Source organism: Xiphias gladius, chromosome 19, assembly GCF_016859285.1.
Source record: "Xiphias gladius isolate SHS-SW01 ecotype Sanya breed wild chromosome 19, ASM1685928v1, whole genome shotgun sequence".
Lineage (NCBI taxonomy): Eukaryota > Metazoa > Chordata > Actinopteri > Istiophoriformes > Xiphiidae > Xiphias > Xiphias gladius.
This window is the reverse complement of record NC_053418.1, coordinates 15,490,911-15,512,583: the sequence shown is the minus strand read 5'-3', so window position 1 is coordinate 15,512,583 and position 21,673 is coordinate 15,490,911. Positions and strand designations below refer to the sequence as shown.

The window sequence follows — 21,673 nt, the reverse complement described above, 5'->3', positions numbered from 1 at the left end:
GCAGGGTTACTTATTTTTCTGCGGGGAGTTAAAGGGTTCTGTGTGCGGTTTTTTTTTTTTTTTTTTTTTGGATTGTTTTTTTTTTTTTTTTTTTCCCCCTCTCCCGGTCATACTCAAGAGTTGGGAGTGTGGGAGTCCTGGCTGGGCGACGGGGAGGAATGAAGCGTTGAGGCGGCGCATCACAGCTCTCCTGCTCTCAGTATGAGAAGTTTGTAAACGGCTCCGAAAAAATCGACGACACTCTCGGCAAACTAGATGGAGGAACCAGAAGGTGAGGGATATTTCAGGTTGTGCCTCCATACTGAGGAGAGGACAGGCGACATTGTCGCCGTTTAGCAAGATGTTGTAGTCTCGTTATTTTAAACGGGGAGCTGATAGCATGTTTAAAGTGTCGGTGAAACGTCGAACCTGTTGTTTACTCACCTTCCCGCGGCTACTCAGTTTTCGGCACTTTCACATATGTTAGCCAGGGTTTTAAGCATTCAGTGCTACTTCAGGTTTAAGTGAAGACTTGGTGATTTAAAAAAAAAAAATTAAAAAAATGAAAAAAAATGTATAATTTCTTTAATTCTTTGCAGGTACAGATAAGTGTTACTGTGCGGGCTGTGGAGAAACAATTCAAGACTCGTTTCACATGAAAGTCCTCCAGGATATCTGGCACAACGCCTGCTTTCAGTAAGTGTCCGGTTTATGATTTTAATGACGCCTCTAAGTACCCGCAGTTTTGTTAGTCATTGCCTGATAAGTGAAGGCTTTGTTGTCATAGTAGAAAGAGGGGGAACGGCTTGCATTGACACAGATACTATTGTTTTTTGCTGTTGGTCAACATGCTGATTGTTTCCACTGTTTGGGTATACTTACAAACGGCCTTGTGGATAATCCCAGAAGCTTCTGTCTTGTAGCCTATACATGACCCAACATCTGTTGTTTTGTTTTTGTTTGTTTGTTTTGAGTCTCTCCGCACAAAATGCACAAAGTAGGCTGTCATTCCTTGTACCGACACAACTGACAGGCCTCTCCTCATGGGGACAGGTCTAGCTTTTTGAATATAGATTGGTCGATGAAATGGTCCTACTACCTAGAGGACTTTGACCTTCTGCTTTGAGGCTTAGTGACTGCAATGCTGGACTTAATGCATGCTCTCTGGTTTTCGCAGGTCACTGCCCCATAGTGAGATATCTCCGTGTAGGGCAGTGAACCTGTGGCTGGATGCCAACATGATATAACGCTCATAGGGAATTTCCCTTTGGTTGGCAGTAACATTCACTTGCTGCAATGTGCTATAAGAATGACTCAGATTTTTTTAAAAGCCGATGACACCTCCTGATCAAACTCTCGCTGGTCAAAAATGCCATTTGAAGGATGAACTGGCCGCAGGATCACAGCTGCATTTTCAATGAAAGGAGTATGTGTCCAATAGTCACCGTGCCTAATCAGACACTAATATTATAAAGCAGATGAGTAAGAACTGGGTTCCTGAATCTGTGAATGTAGCTGACTGGAGCACAGTTGTTTTTTTTCGCAGAGGCCACATACTGTAGAGTATATCCAAAAATCCTTTGGTTTTTATGACTGTCTGGCTCTGGCTCAAAAAAGCCTTAAAAATAGAATAAATTTAATGCTGACTATTGCCTGTTTCTGACGACTGAAATAGCTCTCTCGGAGTTTTGAGCCAGTATCCAGCAGTGTCCTTACGTAACCTGGGATTTCACTCTTTCCAGACACTCCAATAACACATGCAGCTCCTTGTATCATCTCAGAGGCAAAGTTCCTGACATAGCTCTGTTACTCACCATTGATCCTCTCCCTCCCTTTGTACTTTTATGCTCCCTCACATTTTTTGGCATCCTCATTCATAGCAGCATCTTCGTCTAAAACATCTTAAGTCACACTCTTTAAAAAGTTCCAGATATTGGATGTTTTGCACGCGTGCAGGACACCGGACTGCAGTATTGTTGTGCATCTAAATGTGCTACAGTTGGTCCCTCTGAGGTTTGACTCCTGGGGCTAAACTTGTCTTTTTTTCTTTTTTTTTATAGGAAGCTTTGAGATATCACTTCCAGTGTAGCAATGTGACACTCTAATCAAACTCACATTTTTTGCATGACAATTATTCAGCTTAAAGAGCTAAATCTATGAGCTCTTCAAAGAAATAGCACAGCAAAAATAAGATGTCCTTATTATTGTGATACCCCCTGTGGTGTGTCTCTTGTCTTTTGTCCACATACTGCCACTCGGCCCTCCATGTACCTCCACCTTGTTTAGCATTCTTACAAGCTGAGGTCACTCTTGTTCCAGTAAACCTGGCAGTATTACTGAGGCCTATAGGTAAGGGCACGTTCAACTCTGCTGTGTTCTGCATTCCTAGACAGCGATTCAGAGGTGTGAGTCCAATGTGTCATACACTGACTGCAGAATCTTGCGCCCACACCCCCCCCTAAACAAAGCTGGATATTTCCTATCCTGTACTTCACTGGAAGTGTATAGAGCTGCAGATATCATTGTCATACTTGGCCACGAAAAGAGTATTGTCTTACATATTTGTTTCCACAATACAGGATGGGGTGATATTTAGTACTCTTGATCTATCCTCATTTCATTTTCTCTGCAGTAAAATATTCAGATATATGGGAATTTTTTTTAACATTCAATCGGAGCGTATCCACAGACACATTTTTTTGGAGACCAATTTCTTATTTTGTTTTCCAGTCTAGTTCAGTGGGGGTACAGCAGCTTAACACAGCAGCCTAAAACATTATGAAACTATTAAATACATTTTGAGAGACTTGATATTGTTCTTTTATTAGTTACTCTACGTTTTGGTGCCACCTCTTACAACCTTTGTATTCCAGACCATAATTGTATGTAGTGCTGAAATAAATAAATCAATTAACTGATTAGTTGATCGACAGAAAAGTAACGATTTTGATAACTGATTAATAATTTCAGTCATTTTTCAAGCAAAAATGTCAAACAATTGTTGGTTCCAGCTTCTCAAATGTGCACATTTGATGTGTTTCTTTGTCATATATTATAATACACTGAATTTAATTTCCAATTATCCTTGAGTTTTGAACTTAAAACTAACGATTTGATGTTAGCTTGGGCTTTGGGAAATTATAAAGGGGCATTTTCACTACTTTCTGACACTTAAAAATCAATTAATCAATCATTCAAGGAAAAAATCAGCAGATCAGTCGATAATGACAATAATTGTTAGTTGTAGTCCTAATTCTATATCTTGACAAAAATCAGCAGAGCTTTTTTATACACATGGATTGAAATCAAAGGTAACTTTGAGTGTGTCATCCGCAACAAATTACATAAACTACAGAGTGTCCCTGTGATATGACCGAAGAAGTAATTGTCATTCTTCAATTCTTGGAAAGAAGTTGTTGAGGTGAACACTGGGGACACAACAGTCAAACACCTTGACATAAGGTCTCACTAAAAGTGAAACACTTTTCCTCTTCAAGGCAACTACTAAAGGTCCCTCTCTTACTATCTCTACTTCATACTGCAGCATAAGAATACACTCCAGCAGGAATGTGGATTTAAGGAAATGAGTAATGTTTACTTTGTAGTGTTCATGCAGGCAGGACCATTGCATTGTTCATTAAAGAACCACCTGAGTTTTGCGTGCCTGCCCCCCATTCACCAGCACACATAGAAGGAAGTCAGGGGTTTTTATAAGCACCCCTACATCACTTTATCTTGATACATTATAGGGACATAATGGACAGTAATTATAGTTTATCAGCTGGTTTTGCCTTGGAATGCTTTTTGTTCTTAACAAGGCAGACAAGGTGGAAGTTTTTGTTTTTCATGCCACACCTGGACAGATACTGAAATTCAATCATATCAGATGAAATACTGCACTTTTCAAAAGTCTTTTATTTTCCTTGTGCCTATGTATCTTTCATCTGATCTGACCAAAGGGGTGCACTGGTATCACCAGAACATACTTACTGATCCTACCAGTACTGTTGTGTATGATGTAGCTTGACTAACACTGGATTTTTGAAGCTGATACCGAAAATAGTATCTGAGAGTTAGAAAATCTAATAATTGTGCTTTTTAACATATATGCATAACATAATTCAGTATTTTTAATCAGAATCCCTTAAATTTGCATATTAAAGAACTGTGACCAATAATTGTACAGAGTGGGATCTCTTACAGTTAAAAAATAAACTTGTCAGTGCTGTCAGGTGGACAAACTGTGTACTGGCAACTGTGTTTCTGAATTACTACAAACTTACTGTATTTTTGGTATTTCAGTATTGCAATTTCTTGTTACTTTTCAGCTAACATATAAGCCAATAATGATATGGTAAGATCCAAGACCAATTTCTTGGTTGCGCTCTACTGTTGTGTAGAATTTCACAAAACTTTACAAATGATTTAAGTACCTAGGGTCCTACTTAAATTGTTTCATAAGCAGAAACTAGAATTTTGTGTAATTCTGCATCCAGACTGTGTGCCTTTAGTGCAGCTGTGGCCACAGCAGCACAGCTACCATTACTCAGGCAAACTTTACCTCTGCAAACTTTCAGCTCTGCTTCCCTCATCATGTCGCAGTGTGATGAATCAGGCTTGACTCACTATTACTTTGACCCCGTGTTCATTGTTAATATTTGTCGCTTTTATCTGAAATGAACAGGCTGTTTGTTTTTTCACAGTATTTGTCATAAGGCCATAGACATGGATGCCATTTGATGTTTAAGACTGGAACATTGCTTCAGACCCAGTGCTTCCCCCACTCTCTACTTTTCTCTCCACAAAAGACACCAACATGTGGTCTTCTCTCTATAAGATGACTCCTTCTGAAGTAATGCCAGAAAACCCTGAAATATTTGGAATCTTTGCCAAAGTCAATAAGCCTGGATCAACTATACAGTACCTGCAGTGCAGAGAGCAATGTGATGCATGAGGCTCAGCTGAAGGCTACTGGCAACACTGCACCAAATGATTAAAAATGCATTTAAAAAAAATCCCATTTCCTCTCTTACTTGTCATTTCATCTCGTATACTTGGAATGGTTGCATAAGACGTAAATGTGATATTTTCAATTTTCTAACAGTCATAAATGTGAGCATTGAGAAAGTATTTTCCCAGAATTAGAAGTAGTTGTTAATCAGGAAGTCGGAATAGTGTCAATTGAAAGTTTATTATTGTAGTCAGTCCTGAAAACAACCTGTGTATTATCATGTAGTTCAAGATAAATTAGTCCTGTGAACTGTTTTGCACTCCTATTCAGTGGCGAAACAGTGTCCAGACACTAGTGATACTTGTCATTTATTGTGATTGCTCAGATGACTTAGAATCCAAGGAGAAAACAAAAAGGCTGTGAGACAGTTGGGATATTTGCAAAGTCTGAATGACAGCAAAACCAAAAAAAAACAGGAGTGCAGACATTTCAGTAACCTAATCTCTGATAGAGCGGTTCATCCTTGATTGTATTCTGGCAGTCGAACCTGCTGCCCCTTTTTTGCATAACCAGTGCAGCTTGTTTGAGGAACACTCATAGCCTGCAGGTGCTTCCCAGGCTGCTGGCAACTTCAGCATTCCTCACTCTGAACATTTTGTCCCGAAGTTGCAGCGATTAATGTCCCCTTAATTTGCCAAGTATCTTCTCAGGTGACAGCTTGGATCAATCAGCTGCTGAGCTAGTATTATTGAAACTGCAATAGAAAGGAATTTGGTATGACAAGTTAATATTTAACTTTTTACAGTGTTATATTTGCAGCATTTCACCTTAATGAGACACACGAGAGAAGTATGGAGGAGAAAGTTGAGGATACTCTGTGCCTCAAGTTCCTAACTTAACACAGGATGTTAGTTATATGGTTTGCACGTTTGACCACAAGGCTAACGGATTCATTTGTTATCATTTACACTGACCTAGATAAGGAAATGCACAATGAGAAGTTTGTCAGGTAACTTCTAGCAAAAAATTCACAATAAACAACCCGATGAGACCCAAGGACTTTGCCCCATAGAGATTTTTTTTGAGCCTGTTATAACAGCCTATAGGTTGTTGTCAAAGTGGAGCTCTAATTTTTCTTAAACAACTGGATCCTATTAAGGTGCTGGAAATTGGCTCAGGATTTGGCTGCCTTATTGGTGGTGTGCAGAGGCTAATAACTAAACCTTCCTTGAGTCCACCATCTTCAAAGACCTGGCAGATTCTCCTTTCTCAGAAGTGGAACCACTCTTTGTGTTGTCTCTTACACTATAACACTACGTAAACAACAGCTCACATGCAAGACCCAGCACATCTCATGAACAAGGCATTTATTGCGCTCTACACCTTGTTAAGCACAGAGAAAAGTACATGTTGTCAACGTTTGGGAACATGCCCCCAGCTATTGCTCCTATATTATCAAACCTTGAATTTAGAAAAATGTTGTTTTCAGCATTATTATTGATGGTTTCTAACTGATCTTTCCTTGTTATTTAACACCATTCACTGGAATGGAATGGAATGGAATGTATGTAATACGAGGAATTAGTTTTGAAAATTTTTTTACAAAAAGCTCACCTAGTTTGGATGACGGTTCAAATTTTTAACTCTTAACAAACTGCAAATGTCCCTCTGGCTTTTTCTGTCTCCTTTTTTCTCTCAGGTTTTACCTAATTCTGTCTTATAGTGTGGAAAATAGTTGTTAATTATTCAAACCAATTAATTGATTTTTTTAAAAATGATTTTTTGGCTTGGGAATTTATCATTACAGTGAAGTAAAATACTAAACATTTCTCGGTTACGGCTTCTCAAATGTGATGATTTACTGCGATTGTTTTGATTTTAAAGACAAATTAAGCTGTGTGAAGGTATTGCTTTTGAGCTATGGCTACTTGTGATGAGCATTTCTAAAATCTTTTATTCTATACACTAAAAGATTCAATTCATTACAATTGATAGATTAATTGATGAGGGAAAAGATATTACTACTCTCTTGCTTTACATGCAAGTGGATCATATTAACCTGTTGGAGACAGAATGGAGAGACAGAGGTGGTATTTGAAAGCAGAAAAGTCAGTGCTGCATGAGAATCTTTCAGGCATCACTCACATACCTTTGAAATGATCAACAGTTGTTTGAAGTAATACACCAGGCTTTTGAGCCTCTAGCATATCACATTGAAGATGATTGCATTAGAGATGAAAAAGCCCCTGCTAAAAGCCCTCAATTCTTCCTTCTTCATGTACTTTGTTGAGTGAAAACGTGACCAGGACTGTTTTTTTTGTTTTGTTTTGTTTTTTTTCCCTCACAGGTGTTCCGTGTGCTGCGACCACCTGACTAACTGGTACTATGAAAAGGATGGCAAGCTGTACTGTCGCAAACACTACTGGGAGAAGTTTGGAGAGCTCTGTCATGGCTGCTCTCTGCTCATGACTGGACCTGCCATGGTACGTCTGCTGCTCTCATTGTTCAACACTTTACACGTCATCAAGAAATTTTTAGGGAGTGTGGGTCTTTTGGGTCCAAAACATTGGACAATTGGATGGATTAACATAAAATCTTATAAAACTAACTCCATCTGAATCAAAACCTAATCAACTTCAGTTGTACTTTAAAATTAAAGGGGAGCTCTACTGATTTTACATTTCAAAGTACTACCCAGCCTATGAACATAGTTGTATATTATCTTAAGTGACCTTTTGGCTTGGAGTCTTCATAGTTATAACAAAAAAGTCTAATTTACAAACTAGGGGCGTGACATGTAAAAGATGTGGGCATTTTCCAGGCAGTGGGGGTTTAACAAAAGGTGTTATCAAGAGTAGGATCCAGGGTTTTTGAAACCGTAAAAGTCTTACTAAAAGTCAGGATGTTGTTGCCTCTGCTGCTTCAATTATGACCATTTGTCTTTCAGAAATCCCCCCACTTGAAAGTGCTGTTTTAAGTTGCTGAAGTACTCCTTTAGAAAAAAAAAAAACAGAGCTGTCTGTGCGATTTCCTTCTATTAAGATGTTTTCTGGTGTATATTGAGCATTACAACTTACCAGACTGTTAGCATGGCTATATTTTCTTAGACTTCTTGTTTTTTTTTTTTTTTCTATTTGCTGTTTTGTGATTCGCAAAGCTTCAGTCTAATACGTCCCCGCAAGGGTCAAGACTATTAGAACACTATTGCTTCATGTGATTGCCAGGCTTTCAGAGTCTGCCTTGCCATGAATCCTATAACAACAACTGCCAACAATTTCCCCCTCCACTTAAATAATACCAGAATACCCACAGAGCGTGTCAGTGCTCTCCGTGTACCCGATTCTCCCTACTGCACCAGATTAATACTAACATGCATTAAAAGGCAGGGGGACTATTTTTGTGGCGATTACAGATGAGTGATACTTTTCATAGGCTGCTGCTGCTGAACATAACGGATTGGACCCTAGACCTCACTTGTGAATTATTTTTCCCCCTTGAGGCCCCTTTCTGTTCCTTCTCTGTACTGAGGTTCTCCACAGCTCACTTCCTCAAGTACAAAGAGGATTTTGTGGGAAGACGCTCGAACATGAGGCGGTTTTCGGAGCCCATCATGTTGAATCCTCTGTGGTTGGGTGGCTCTGTAGATATTACCCACAGTCTACCACTCATATTATCATCTGTACTGATGGGTTTTCAGAGATCAAGTATCTTATTAAAGCAATACTGTGCAACTTTTGAAAGAACAAAAGCTTAATTAAAGCGTAGTAAAACACAACCTTGCTCACTTTAACGCTGTCATGTGATCTGCTACTGCACCTCTGCTTGGTCTGGTATGACTGGTAGCTTCCTGGCTAATGTTAGCAAACCTTAGCTAGATAACTGACATTACTGAGTCAGTTCACTGACTTTATGCCTCCTCCCTGTTTGTGCTAATGTTACGCTATGTTTTAGCTTTGCGTACCTGCCACTTGTGGCCACAGTACAGCAAAAGTTAGAGTCTCTTGCTTTAAAAGAAATAGCTGTTTTTACTTTTTAGCTAACTGCCATAATCTCACCTTTGTCTCGGTCAAGTTCCATGTAACTGAGCAATCTTTGTTTAGCACATAGCAGACTTAACTATTCAGTTTACATTGATTGGCTGTGCCTTCAGACTCACAGAGACTATGAATGAGATTTCTGAAGTTTCTAAACTAACTTCTTCGAAATTGGATTCAGTCAAATGTAGAGGGCAATGCACATTTCAACCATATCTTATAATAGGTAGGTTTAAAATAACTAAGAACTAACAGTAACAGTCAAATCTGGCTCCAGAGAAACATCAAATTTCAGCCAGCTAGCTTTGATTTAGTATCTACAAGTTGAAACATGAAATTGAGGTGGCAGCAGCTCTTGCAGGTCACAACCGGGGTCACTTGTCTAACATCGAGCTAGACTGAAGTTTTTCATTTTGCCACCAAGCAACACACATAATGGACTCTTCTGTTTAATATTGGCGTCCAGCTTTATCAGCCAGTGAATCCAAGTGTTTTTGGCAGAGCTGAATTGGCATTGCAGCCTCTTAGCCAGAAAGAGAATCATTGTGGTCCATCAGCAGAGGAGGGTCATGCAGAACTGCTGCTGCTTGTTAGGCGTTCAAGTCCAGAACAGTATCGTTTTTGTCCTGGTTTTAATTATTTGTTAGTTTATTGATTCATTGAAGAATGGTTGTTCTATTTTAAGACCATTTTTGATGACCATTTGCTTTTGCTGTCCAGTTTTACGTTTTCTGCCTCTCAAAAGTTAGTCCTACATAATTTTTCTTCACTTTGATCTTGTTTTGCCAAGTTTTTACAGCGCTTTCTTGCTGTTAAAGCCTGGGGCAGGTTGTGACTGCATTCGGTGGTGGTTCTTTTCTTGGCTTGAAGGCAGGGAGTTACCGACAGACTCCTGAGATGTCACAATGATTTGGCTGACATCACTTTAATATCACCATAGCAGTGGGGAATCCTTTCCCAGCACTGACTCACTGACTCACAGCTGTGGTAAACGTGGGAAAAAGTTAAAAAATCCAACTTAAAATGCTGATAACTAAACAGTGACTCTATAGCTGTGTCGCAAGTCCATAATATATACTAATTCTACGCAGGTTTTGAGTTTGTTATGTATTCATACCGTAAGAGTGATAAAATTTAGTATACTCAAAACAGTCAGTATTCAGACAAAAGTAAAACCCGTGTTTTATTATTCTCCTACAATGCACAAAGGAAATGGATGAGCTGCTCACAGCTGGAAAAAATTAAAACAAATTATGAATGGTGGTGAAACAACTTCTGGAACAGTGCAGAAAACAAAAAAAAAAACTATTACATTTTTGAAAAGAAAATTCCTTTTGCTTTTTCTATGTGAAGTTAAATGGCAGTTGCATTCTGAGGTTACAGTTTGATTGATGTCCATCACTGCATTTATTGTATCATTTTCTCTTGGTATAAAATGGCAAAGTATGTTGACTTCTTGTATACCAACAGCAAAAATAGTATACTATTATATTAGTATTTAGTATAAACCATATATTGTTAGTATGGCAGTGGGAAACAGCATCAAGAAGTTTTCCTGCCTCACTTTATCGTCACGTCACTCAAGTGCACGTGTAGATTTTCCACTGAGCCACATTTAAAAAGCTTAATTTCTCTAACTTAATTTTCATAACTGAGCCTGAAATCAACATTTTTAATGATCAGGTATGTACACAGTTAGATTACATGCTTGCTGAAGGACAGACACATTATCTCATCTTGCATGAGAGAGACAAGTAAAAAGCCAAATGATATGTGGGTGTGACAAATTGGGGAAAGGGAAATCAGTCAGCAATGTGCAGGCAGCGTTAATGAGAGAGAAAGCACATGACAGATTGTTGAAAACGAGAACGTCAGCGAGACGAGTGGCTCAGACCTGCAGAGGGAGGTGACGTCATAGCAGATTCCAGACAGGCTGAGAGGCAAGCAGGTGTTACGACTGTGTCACAGCTCGCAACGGGAGGAGGGCAGAAAACAACACGCAGCACAGCACAATCATCTCTGACCGGCAAAGCACAACACTGCAGGACGGCAGCCTCACTGTCACCATATTACTTCTTTCTGCTTTGCGCTGTGAAGATTAGCCGGTTTGTTTTTGGTTCCAGGTGGCTGGAGAACACAAGTATCACCCTGAGTGCTTTGTGTGTCTGAGGTGCAAGGTGGTGATTGAGGACAGGGATACCTATGCCTTAGTGGAGCGATCAAAACTCTACTGGTAAGTCATCTGCGCAAGCCTATGCCATCATCACTGATTTTACTCATGTAAAATAAAATGTGATGAAAATATTTCACTTAATACTTTGAGTTTATTTTTTTAAAGATGAATTTGAAGAACAGCAGGCAACAATGTCCTCAATTTAAAATTCACCCTTAAATTTTTTTAGTCATTATTAGTTACTCGTTATTCCAAAAGTCCTTGAATTTTTCTTCTTTGAACAGTAACTTAACAACAAGCAGATGTCCCCACATGTAATGATTCACTCCCTCTTCTGTTGTCTGCAGTGGAAAGTGCTACAAGCAGGTGGTCCTTACACCCATGTTGGAAAAGCGTTCACACGACTCGGTGCTGGACTCCCTGCCCCACACGGTGACCCTAATCTCGATGCCCTCTGCAGCCAACGGCAAGAGGGGCTTCTCCGTCTCAGTGCTGCGGGACGTCAATGGCTCAGCGAGTGTTCAAGTCAAAGAGTAAGTGGCACCTGATGGAGGCTGATCTCTGTACCCGTCTCACTTCCCTGTGGAGGCAGCATGTGTAATATTTTATGTAAGACTGATTATAGGTTTGCTAAATAGCATTGCACCTGTGCGTGTGTGCGTGCGCCACTGCAAGAAAAGGTCATTATGGATAGTTTAAATTGATTGTGTTTTAGTCACTCATATCTTCTCAGTCCTGGTTTACTGGCTGACCAGCAGACAGACACAGTTGTCCTTAATCTACTGACATTAAATCATTACATTCCTCTACAGTCCTAATAATAACATATTAGTGTTGGTACTGTGTTTTTCCAGGGTCAGGGGGATGCTTATTAGTCCAGAGGTGCGAAATGCCATCCACGTTGGAGACAGGATTCTGGAGATCAATGGCCTTCCAGTGGGGACATTGATGGAGGAGGAGGTGGGTTTAAACCTCTCTATACATCTCTGATACTCATGGAGTGATATGTGGTCTGAAATTCTTTAAATGAAGGTAATTATTGTCCTTATTAAGGACAAGTCAATTCCTTGAGTGCAATTTGCGAAGTTATGTTCTTATTGTACAACATGTGATTTTTGGCATTCTTCACATTCCTCCATCATTTATACATACTTCAGTTGGGAGAGGACGGTATGTGGATTGCCTGAACTTAAAGGCTCATTCCCACAGCCTTACCCTCACAGAATTATATGCATTCCAATACATTCATAATTCACTGCTTAGATTTTTGTTTTGCTTTGTTTTTGATCATGTTGTTTCAGACTTCCCACCTCTCCTGTTTTCCTAATAATACTTTTGAATATTACATCCCATCTCAAAGGTTCAGTTCAGCTGCATTATATATGCTGCAATCGAGTCATGATTTGTATTAGTTTGCCCGATAACTCGATCCAATTTTTATGGAATCAAGTCCTGCTAACTGATCAAACTCTTCTACTCTCTGTCTGTCAGAGCTGAATGGACATTTTAATGCCTCTGTGCCAGCGACAGCCATGGCCAGAGGCAATATGGTTTCAGATTGTCCATCCGTCTATCCGTCCCATTCTCGTAAACACGATAACTGAGGAACGCATTGAGGGAATCTCTTCAAATTTGGCACATATGTTCACTTGGACTCAAAGATGAAAGGTCGAAAGTCAAGGTCCCCGTCACCTCACAAATCATGCAAATGTCTTATAGGATAAAATGATGAAGTGATGACAGCTTATACCCCAAAGGCCAAAGGTCAACTTCACTTTGACATCATAATGTGCTGCAAAAACATTTTTCTGGCCATTATTCAATGCCATAACTCGGGAACAGAAGGGGGGATTGTGACCATATTTCATATTTGGTCCGATACTAAATTGGTGACACTAATCTTGGGGGTCCTTCTTGAAACTGTGTTGGTTGTACAGATCCTATGTGCTGCTGGGTTGAAGATGTGTGTGAAGCATCCAATTTTAGAATTTGTAGCTCCTTTACAGCAACATCCATATCAGCCTTGTCTATTATCATGGCTACAACTCTGTGTTTAGTTAGAATTAGCCTTATTGGCCAAGCATGTGAACACACAAGGAATTTGACTCTGTTTTTTTTCAGCAGAACAAGAACAACAAAGCTTAACAAAGTCAAGTCAAATCAATTTTGTTTATATATCCCTGTATCAAAAAAGCAGAAATTTCCTTCGCTGGTAATAATTAAGGGGAATCCTACATGTCAATATATTGGTAACTCACATTTTGCCAAAAATACACTTAATACATTTTATTAAATTCCTTCAAAGTCTTCACTACATATATTATGTTAGTCTGTACAGAAAGGGATGTAAACTGCAACTTGACTGGTTGGCGGAGGCATACAACCGCGAGGCGGTAATTCTAGCTATGCTTTTACCACATAAACTTACAAATATGAAAATAAGATTCAACATCATTTTATAATTATTATATCCACAATCCTTTGGTTGAAATCAAATTGTATTTATTGCAAGAAATCCTGAGAATTCTAGAAAGAGTGTCATATATTCCTGGGAAGTAATAATTTTAAAATCATGGGAAATCCTTCAACCCTAAATCTCGTTGTTTGTTTAGGTGGATGATCTTATCCACCGCACCAGTCACACGCTGCAGTTGCTTATAGAGTATGACCCGGTCAGGCAGCGTTTGGATCGGCTCAGACTGGGATCACCCAGGAACCAGCTGGGAGTCCCGGCCACATCCCGCATGCGTCTGTCCTCACCTTCTGATGCAGTCCTGGAGAGAACAGATGTGGTTGATGACGGCACACTGAAAAGGAGGTCTTTGAGGTTTGTTAGGCACAACTAAGGTGCCAAAATGTTTACAGCATACACATTGTGGTTCTGTAATGTACAAGAGGTGAGTGTATTTAATTTTTAATCAGCCATATTCTCTCTACTCCAGGCGGAGTAACAGCATATGTAAGTCACCCGGGCCAAATTCTCCCAAAGAGTTGCCCTTTATTACACGAGACATTGGGCGCTCTGAATCCTTGAGATCCTCCAGTAGCTGTTCTCATCGCATCTTCCGGCCATGTGACCTCATCCACGGAGAGATCTTAGGAAAAGGTTTCTTCGGACAGGCCATCAAGGTCAGCCTCCAATTTCCATCAGTTCTTCACCATGTATTTTACTCCTACCATTCAGGACTTTTTTGGTTCCTCATGCAGTGGGCTTAAATACATATGTGCTTTTGTCCCACTGACAGGTGACTCACAAAGCCACAGGGGAGGTGATGGTGATGAAGGAGCTGATCCGTTGTGATGAAGAGACCCAGAAAACTTTCCTAAAGGAGGTTGGTAATCTGCAGCAGGAGGCCTGCGCTTCCTCACAGACAAAACAGAGTCCTCTGGCTCTGCATAGAGCTGAGATTTATTATACTCATCACTGAAAGCACGCCACATGTTCCAACAATTACCTCTTTGTACCTTGTTATTTCGAGGTATTTGTCCCAGTCTTGTGGGAAACGTATTTTTTTCTATTGTATTTAATGCTTTTTCTCTCAGATTACATTTCACCTTTAGTAGGGACTGATAAGGGTTAATCTGCTTGCAATCATAATTGTGAACATCTTTCTTTTTGCGACTCAAACCCTATTCTTCAGGTCAAAGTAATGCGAAGCCTTGATCATCCCCATGTTTTGAAGTTCATCGGTGTGCTTTATAAGGACAAGAGGCTCAATTTGATAACTGAGTTTATCGAGGGAGGCACCCTGAAGGATTTCATCAGAGACACGGTGAGTTGAACAGGTTGATTCGCTACTCTCTTCCGCTTCTCTTCCACATTAGAGCACAAAAACACTTAAGTGGCCACAGAAAGAGCTGTTTGCAGCTCAGAGTCATGTGGGAGGTGGCTGACCTGAAGTAAACTCTGCACCGATAGAGGGCTCTCGGCTCTATAGTGGGCTGGCTGGCATGTCAACTGGCCACGACGTAGAAAAGCAAAAGTTGTAGAAAGTGTTCCCAGGTGAGAATTAAAGAACAGAGCTCCCCTCCTCCCACAGCTGACTATTTCTAGGGAGAAGTTCAGCTCAGCACATGGCCCAAGAAGGAGAGGGAAAGTGTTCTTTTGTCTCTAATTATATTTAAAGTATGTGGGGGAGGGTCAGTTAAGAATTTAGTCCATAAAGGTCTAATTTTGTTTACTGTTACTAATGAATACTGTTTTCCTGTCTCTACCTTGTTGCAAAATCATTTTGAACTTACTCCTGTTATGCATTATGGCCCCTGTGGAACGTTCTATTCATTTCTCTAATTTGTTTTTTTTTTTGTTTGCTTTTTTTTTTTCTTTACTTGTGACTAACAGGATCCATTTCAATGGGAGCAAAGAGTGAGCTTTGCGAAGAGCGTCGCTTCTGGCATGGTGAGTTGGCTTCTTCCAAAGACATTACTGTTAGAGAAATCTTTTGCTGCCACTTTCAGCCATCTAAATGTGGGAAAATTTACCTTAGAACTCAGGTCCCCTTGCGGGCAATGGGGCCACCGCAAGGGGACCTGAGATGAGTCTAAGGAATGGCAGATGATTACTGTGATGGTAAATGGAAAATTTTGTCACATTTATTTTTCTCTTATTTATTTTGTAAAATACTAAGTTGTAATATTAATTGTGGATTTTACATCTTCGGGTCACAAAAAAATATTCAAATTAAATTAATCTGAGACGCAAAAATCATTCTTCAACTGAACTGCTCCCAACTCACAACAACTGTTATGGGTGTTTCATAAGTTGACATGGCTTTGTATTAAGGGTTCACAAGCAAACAAGGATGGGAACCGCTGCTTTACAGTATCACAATGCATGTAAAGGCATAGTGAAACATTTGCATTGCAGAGATTTGAGATCTGGATCACGGATTAAAGATGACATCATTCATGGAAAATGTGTGGATAGTGCTGAAAAGTTTTACTAAATCAAAGTTAATTTTTTTCACACGTGCAAGTTTTACCCTCCTTGACTTTTCTCTTTGTTTCAGGCCTACCTTCACTCAATGAGCATCATACACAGAGACCTCAACTCTCACAATTGCCTGGTAAAACTGGTAGGTGACATAGCATCTCACCAGCAATTACTCATCACAAGATTTGTATAATAAGAATAATGGGTGGGAACGATTTGTGGGTTTAATGAACTGAGTAGCGGTTGTTCCATGCCCTGTGGTTTGCCATGATGGTTGTGTCTATAGAAGAAAAGAGTAGTTGTCAAACTTTTTATGTGAAAGATTAATGTGAAAGCAAGACGGTATTGCATCATGTAAGCAGATACTCACAGAGCCTCCAAGAGAATTTACTATATTAATGATTGCATGACCTTGTAGAGAATTTATTCAGCTTCCATGGGTAACTAACAATCCCACTTATTTTAGCCCGATATTTCACTTGGTTGTCAGACCAATTTTAACTCAGTTATATATGTAAAGTATACTTTTTGAACCATTTTTGAACCATTAAAACTTTCATCTTTCAACAGGACAACACTGTGGTCGTTGCTGACTTTGGACTCTCCCGACTCATAGTGGAGGAGAAAGTAAAGCCTCCACCTGAAAAACCTTCCACTAAGAAGAGGGTTTTCAGGCGTATTGACCGAAAGAAGCGGTACACTGTTGTGGGAAACCCTTACTGGATGGCACCAGAGATGCTAAATGGTGAGCTGTTACAAAAAAATGAATTACAAACTGGATTCACAGAGGATAATTCATTCTGTGGGTCAGTGAGTGCATTTACTTTATCTTGTACCTGATGTTATTTCAGGTAAACGCTATGATGAGAAGGTGGACATTTTCTCCTTTGGAATTGTACTTTGTGAGGTAAGAACATGCTGGTTTTACCCAGATTATCTTCACTGATTTTCTGGTTACATAGCTTGTGATTGCAGAGCTTTTTGGCAGGCAATTCTCAAACCGTGGATGAGGGAGCTTCTAGGACACCGAAAATAGTTTTCAGAACAGCCTCTCCTCACAGCTGTACTATCAGATCATGACAACACAAACTTTATAAAATATTAGATTAGCAAGCAAGTTTCAAGGCCCTACAGATCTAAGGTGCAACTATATGCTTTAGAAAATAATAGGACATAAATTAGACTCCACTGTAGCTGAGATGCTGAAAATCTTTAGGGTCTATTCACCCTGATATTTCTTAAGAGTGTGTCTCTATCTATTAACTGATTACTTCCGTCTTATGTTTCAGATCATTGGAAAAGTCTATGCAGACCCCGAGTGCCTCCCCAGGACGCTGGACTTTGGCCTGAATGTTGGCAAGTTTGTGGAGAAGTTCCTCCCTGAAGACACTCCACCAGCTTTCTTTCCACTGGCTGTGGCCTGCTGTGACCTCGCACCAGACAACCGGTGAGCACCTGCTGTTATTGTAATGGTTAATAGCCTACTCTTTGTTTATTATGAAAATTAATTTTTTTGCAGAGTTGGTGACTGGTAGATGACTGCTAATAATAAAAACATGAACAAGGCAAAAATCAAGAGACGTGCATCAGCTGTGTAGCAAACATTTAAAGAAATCTTTGGGAATAATAGGGTTTATCACTCACTCAGGTGGCCAAATGAAAAATGTGTCCACATTCACCTTGAGACACAGAATCCTGCCAGTTATTTGAAGTCAAGAGTCTGTAAAAGCAGTATGGAAAAAACAACTACTTTCAGATGCCTTCTCAACCTGCCTGCATAGGGACATGCCTCTGCTGCCAGATTGCTTCCTCGTGTTTTCTCTCAACCTTGTCAGTCTGGTTTTAACCTCAAACTCCTCTTTGTGCCCTCTTCGCTCTTTCCTCCTCCCTCAGTCCACCTTTCCAGAAGCTGGAGGACTGGTTTGAAGCTCTGTCCCTCAACCAGGAGCTGGGGATCCCCCTGCCAGCCGAACTGGATGAACTGCATCAGAGTCTGAGTCAACTCCACTGGCCTAAAGACGGCTCTCCAGCGCACAGCACAGATCAGCCATCAACCCCAACAGCAGCCTCTCCAGACTCCTCCAGCATGAAAGACAATGGCACCTAGGACATGCACCTCCCTTATTTGACCCCTCTGAGTTGCTGCACTAATACTGTGGATGTGAAAAAGAGGAAAAGTGCATTGAACCCGAGCCATACTAGAACTGGATAACCTGAGGTAGCTGGACCAATCTTCTCCCTGTGTGGGACCTTAACTTTGAGAGTTAGCAAGTGAGTGGAAAGAAGCATTTCAAAAGGACAAGTGTTAGTTACTAATTCTTTTTTTTTTTCTTTTTTTCACATTACTCAACCCCCACTCAACACACAGGGTTGTACTAATGTTTACTGTGTATAAAGACGAAATGCAACTTTTTACAATCCTGTCTCTGACGGAGCACGTGCATCTTTATAAGGTGGAAGACCGCGATGAGTCTTGCTGAGTGACAGCAGCTTTGTTTTTTCTAGCTCTGAAGTTGTTGCTTGCCATGTGTGGAATGCACAGATGAATCCTTGCCCAGAGGAGGACTCACTTCACCGCAGGAGCAAAGAAAACAGAGAGGCTTGACAGTTAAGCTGATTGACATGTCTAAGTAAACAGAGGGCTGGGCTTGAAGAAAATAGGAGTGAATTAAGGCAGCAGTGGAAACAAAACAAACACTGGCCCCAAATAGTTTCATCACTCTGAGATTTGGCACAAGATGGCAAAGCAGTGTGGTTTTTTTTGTTTTTGTTTTTTTGTCTGGGCACCACTGATCTAATTTTTGACGAGATGGTTACAAGTATGTCTCTGTACTTTGTAGTCTAATGATTTTAATTCATTTCTTAGAATGATGAATGAACTCTATTTAGATTTTGACATTTTGACATTTTGTTCAAAGTTTTATCAAACTCCTGATGCCTATTTAAAAAGACACAGGCCAGAAGCTCTTCTGGAAAAGAAGAGCTGTTATTAATAATTGTCAGACATAACCATGCAAGAGTTGACCATAAATAGTTGCCTTGTACAAAAAAACTGGGTTTTTTTTCTTAAGCAATGTATATAGATATGTACATATTAAGCCTCTAATTGGACGTCATTTTTCTAATGGGAACTCTAGATTTGTAGATTTTTAGACATTTCGTTAACGATGGATGGACGTTTTTGCCTTTTTTGCTATCATCATGCAAGGTACTGACGACCAGTTGTAACCACTATTATTTATATCACTTTAGTGTTTCATAAATAAACCTTCAGAAAGTTGCCTTTTTATTTTCATTCTTCAATTTTGCATGTCAGGAAAACCGCTAGTTTCAGATCATCTGTTACAGTTCAGAGCCAAAGTTAAATAATTTGTAGATCTGTGTTAACCTGAAAACACACTCTAGGGCATCGGTCATCAGACATGAAAGGAAGATGAAATCAGTTCACAGCAAAAAATGACATACTAAAATCATCATATTTACAGGGAATTCATTCATTAATGACTCAATTCCAATTTTGACAAATGATTAATAGATGAATACTTGCATTTTCGACTATTGGTTAGCCTAGATGATAAATAGGTGACAAAATATTAAATTGTTTGATAATCATTACTTGAAGCCTTAATTGATTCTCATTGACTGTAATTTATATCTCTACTTTTAGCCCCTTGGAATAAAGCTGTGGATCACCAACAAATGGTAAATATTGTCAATTTAGGTCTTCAGCTTCAAAGTTACTCTCATATCCAATTCAAAATAGAAAGAAAGAAATCAAGTGTGTCACCATCAAAGTCACTGAATAGAATCCAGAGATCTAAACTCTTTTGCAACAGGTTTTTTTTTTTCTTTAGTTAGTTTATGTCTTCAGAAGCCTCTTCAAATCTATTTGTCCCACTCGTTCCTCTTACTGTAATATCTTAACTTGCTATCTCAGGTGACTCCAATGACTAAAGTAATGTGTTTAAGAATTGCCAACAGAGGGAGCTGGTGCAAAAAAAAAAAAAAAAAACCCACTGAACAACCCTTGAATAACAAGAGATTTGTAACAGTCCAAGCATTCCTGCTGTGTAATGTTGTCACTCCACATCTATGATTTTAAATATACAGACCACTTCACACCATAATGTCTTTGTTTGATGTTTTATTTCAGTCTCAGCAGTGAAAATCTGCATTCATACAAATACGAGTACTACAATCGAATGCTGAACAACAGTATTGTGAACACATTGCTTATATGAAGGAGAAAATAATCACAGTCAGCACACAGACACTTAAAATAATGGAGAGGCAGTAACCAAAAATGATCAGTGATGTGAATCCAGCAATAATCACAAAACAAGATCATCAGGAGTGTTGGATTGATAAGCAGACTGGCAATACACTGGGAAGTAACGGTGCATCATGTGCTTCAACAAACTAAAATCGTCTGTGTACAATGATTTCTGTCTTCAGGCAGGTATTTTCCAAATGTCCTCTTCAATAAGTAGATCTACATTTTAAGATGCAAAAAGTGCCCCCTGAATACAAACATACAGCAGGTAAATGCATTCACGTTTTTAAATGAGCAACACCAAACTTTGGACTGTTTCTATTCTACTCCATTCCTGTCTCTACCCTGAAGCATCAAGTGCATAACTCAAATGTCCGAATATAATCTAGGCACCAGGCTTCTTCAGCACTTCCAACACACACATGCACACACACACACACACACACTGTCCTGCTCTGCAAAGACAAGATTTCAGGATTTTTCTTTTTCGGATCCCATCTGTTCTGTGTTGTGGCAGTGCTATTGTGTCCTGAGGACTAACTACTGTCTCTCATGTTTCCTGAGAGCACTCTGTGCATTTCCTGTCACTCCTTAACCTGTGAAAGAAAAAGGGCAAGTCCTCTTTCATGTCTGCCAAAGGCCGCTGTCATGTTTTTGTAACCACACTGCCCTGTCAGTCAAGTACAAAGAGGAAAAAAAAAATAATGCAGGAAAAGATAAACAAATACATTCATAAGTATCATGCTAAGGCAATTTCTGAGTTGGCCTTCCCTTGTCTTTAGTGGGTCTGTTTTACCTCATGTTCCCTCATCCTCAGTCATCCTTCTCATCTCAGAGGAGGATGACTATTTTTGGACGCTCATATCTGTGTCCCCAGTGTGTCTCCAACACAAACCAGTCTTGACACATTTTTTTCTCCACCTCTTCTTCGGCACAGCCAGTGGGTCAATATAAATGGAAATCAACCACACCATGTAACTGCATCTCATGTTGAGAGTACCTTCTCCATATGGGGGGAAAAAAAAAAAAAAAAAAAAAAGTTTATGAACAACACCCCCCAAAACTCCATCTCTTAACAAAGAATTGTTTCATCACACACCATCATAAACATTTACTTGTCAATGTCCATTTGAATACATATTATACTAGATATTCATGAGCTAGCACATGACCTTATTTTCTCAGCCATCAAATGTATCAAATATGAATATTAAAGACCTTGTGATGTAGCTTCATTAACAAAAGATTCACCTTAATGGTTTCTAGTTAAGATTGTGTCCATCGTGTGTCACCTTTTCTTGTTTGTGCCTCAGATGTATAAAACCCAAAG

General features: G+C 39.6%; 1 protein-coding gene across 2 annotated transcripts; it reads left to right on the top strand.

The window, feature by feature from the left end:
- Positions 1-108: 108 nt before the first annotated feature.
- On the top strand, positions 109-21,524 carry limk2 (LIM domain kinase 2). Of its 2 annotated transcripts, XM_040154662.1 has the most exons (16): positions 109-271; positions 579-675; positions 7,278-7,413; positions 11,088-11,197; positions 11,485-11,670; positions 11,992-12,097; positions 13,750-13,964; positions 14,080-14,266; positions 14,383-14,469; positions 14,779-14,910; positions 15,480-15,536; positions 16,147-16,212; positions 16,641-16,815; positions 16,922-16,977; positions 17,360-17,517; positions 17,964-21,524. In XM_040154662.1, the coding sequence occupies exons 1-16, from the start codon at positions 256-258 to the stop codon at positions 18,175-18,177; spliced, it is 1,998 nt and encodes a 665-aa protein (XP_040010596.1). In that variant the 5' UTR covers positions 109-255; the 3' UTR covers positions 18,178-21,524. The 2 variants fall into 2 exon arrangements, with proteins under 2 accessions (XP_040010596.1, XP_040010597.1); XM_040154663.1 differs by lacking the exons at positions 109-271; positions 579-675; positions 11,088-11,197 and having other exon boundaries at positions 7,322-7,413.
- Positions 21,525-21,673: the final 149 nt, after the last annotated feature.

What these genes read in the sequence shown, in the direction of transcription:
- limk2 (XM_040154662.1), top strand. An exon ending in AGAAAACTTTCCTAAAGGAG is followed by an intron (nt 14,470 to 14,778) that starts GTTGGTAATCTG and finishes CCTATTCTTCAG; the next exon opens with GTCAAAGTAATGCGAAGCCT. An exon ending in AGGATTTCATCAGAGACACG is followed by an intron (nt 14,911 to 15,479) that starts GTGAGTTGAACA and finishes TGTGACTAACAG; the next exon opens with GATCCATTTCAATGGGAGCA.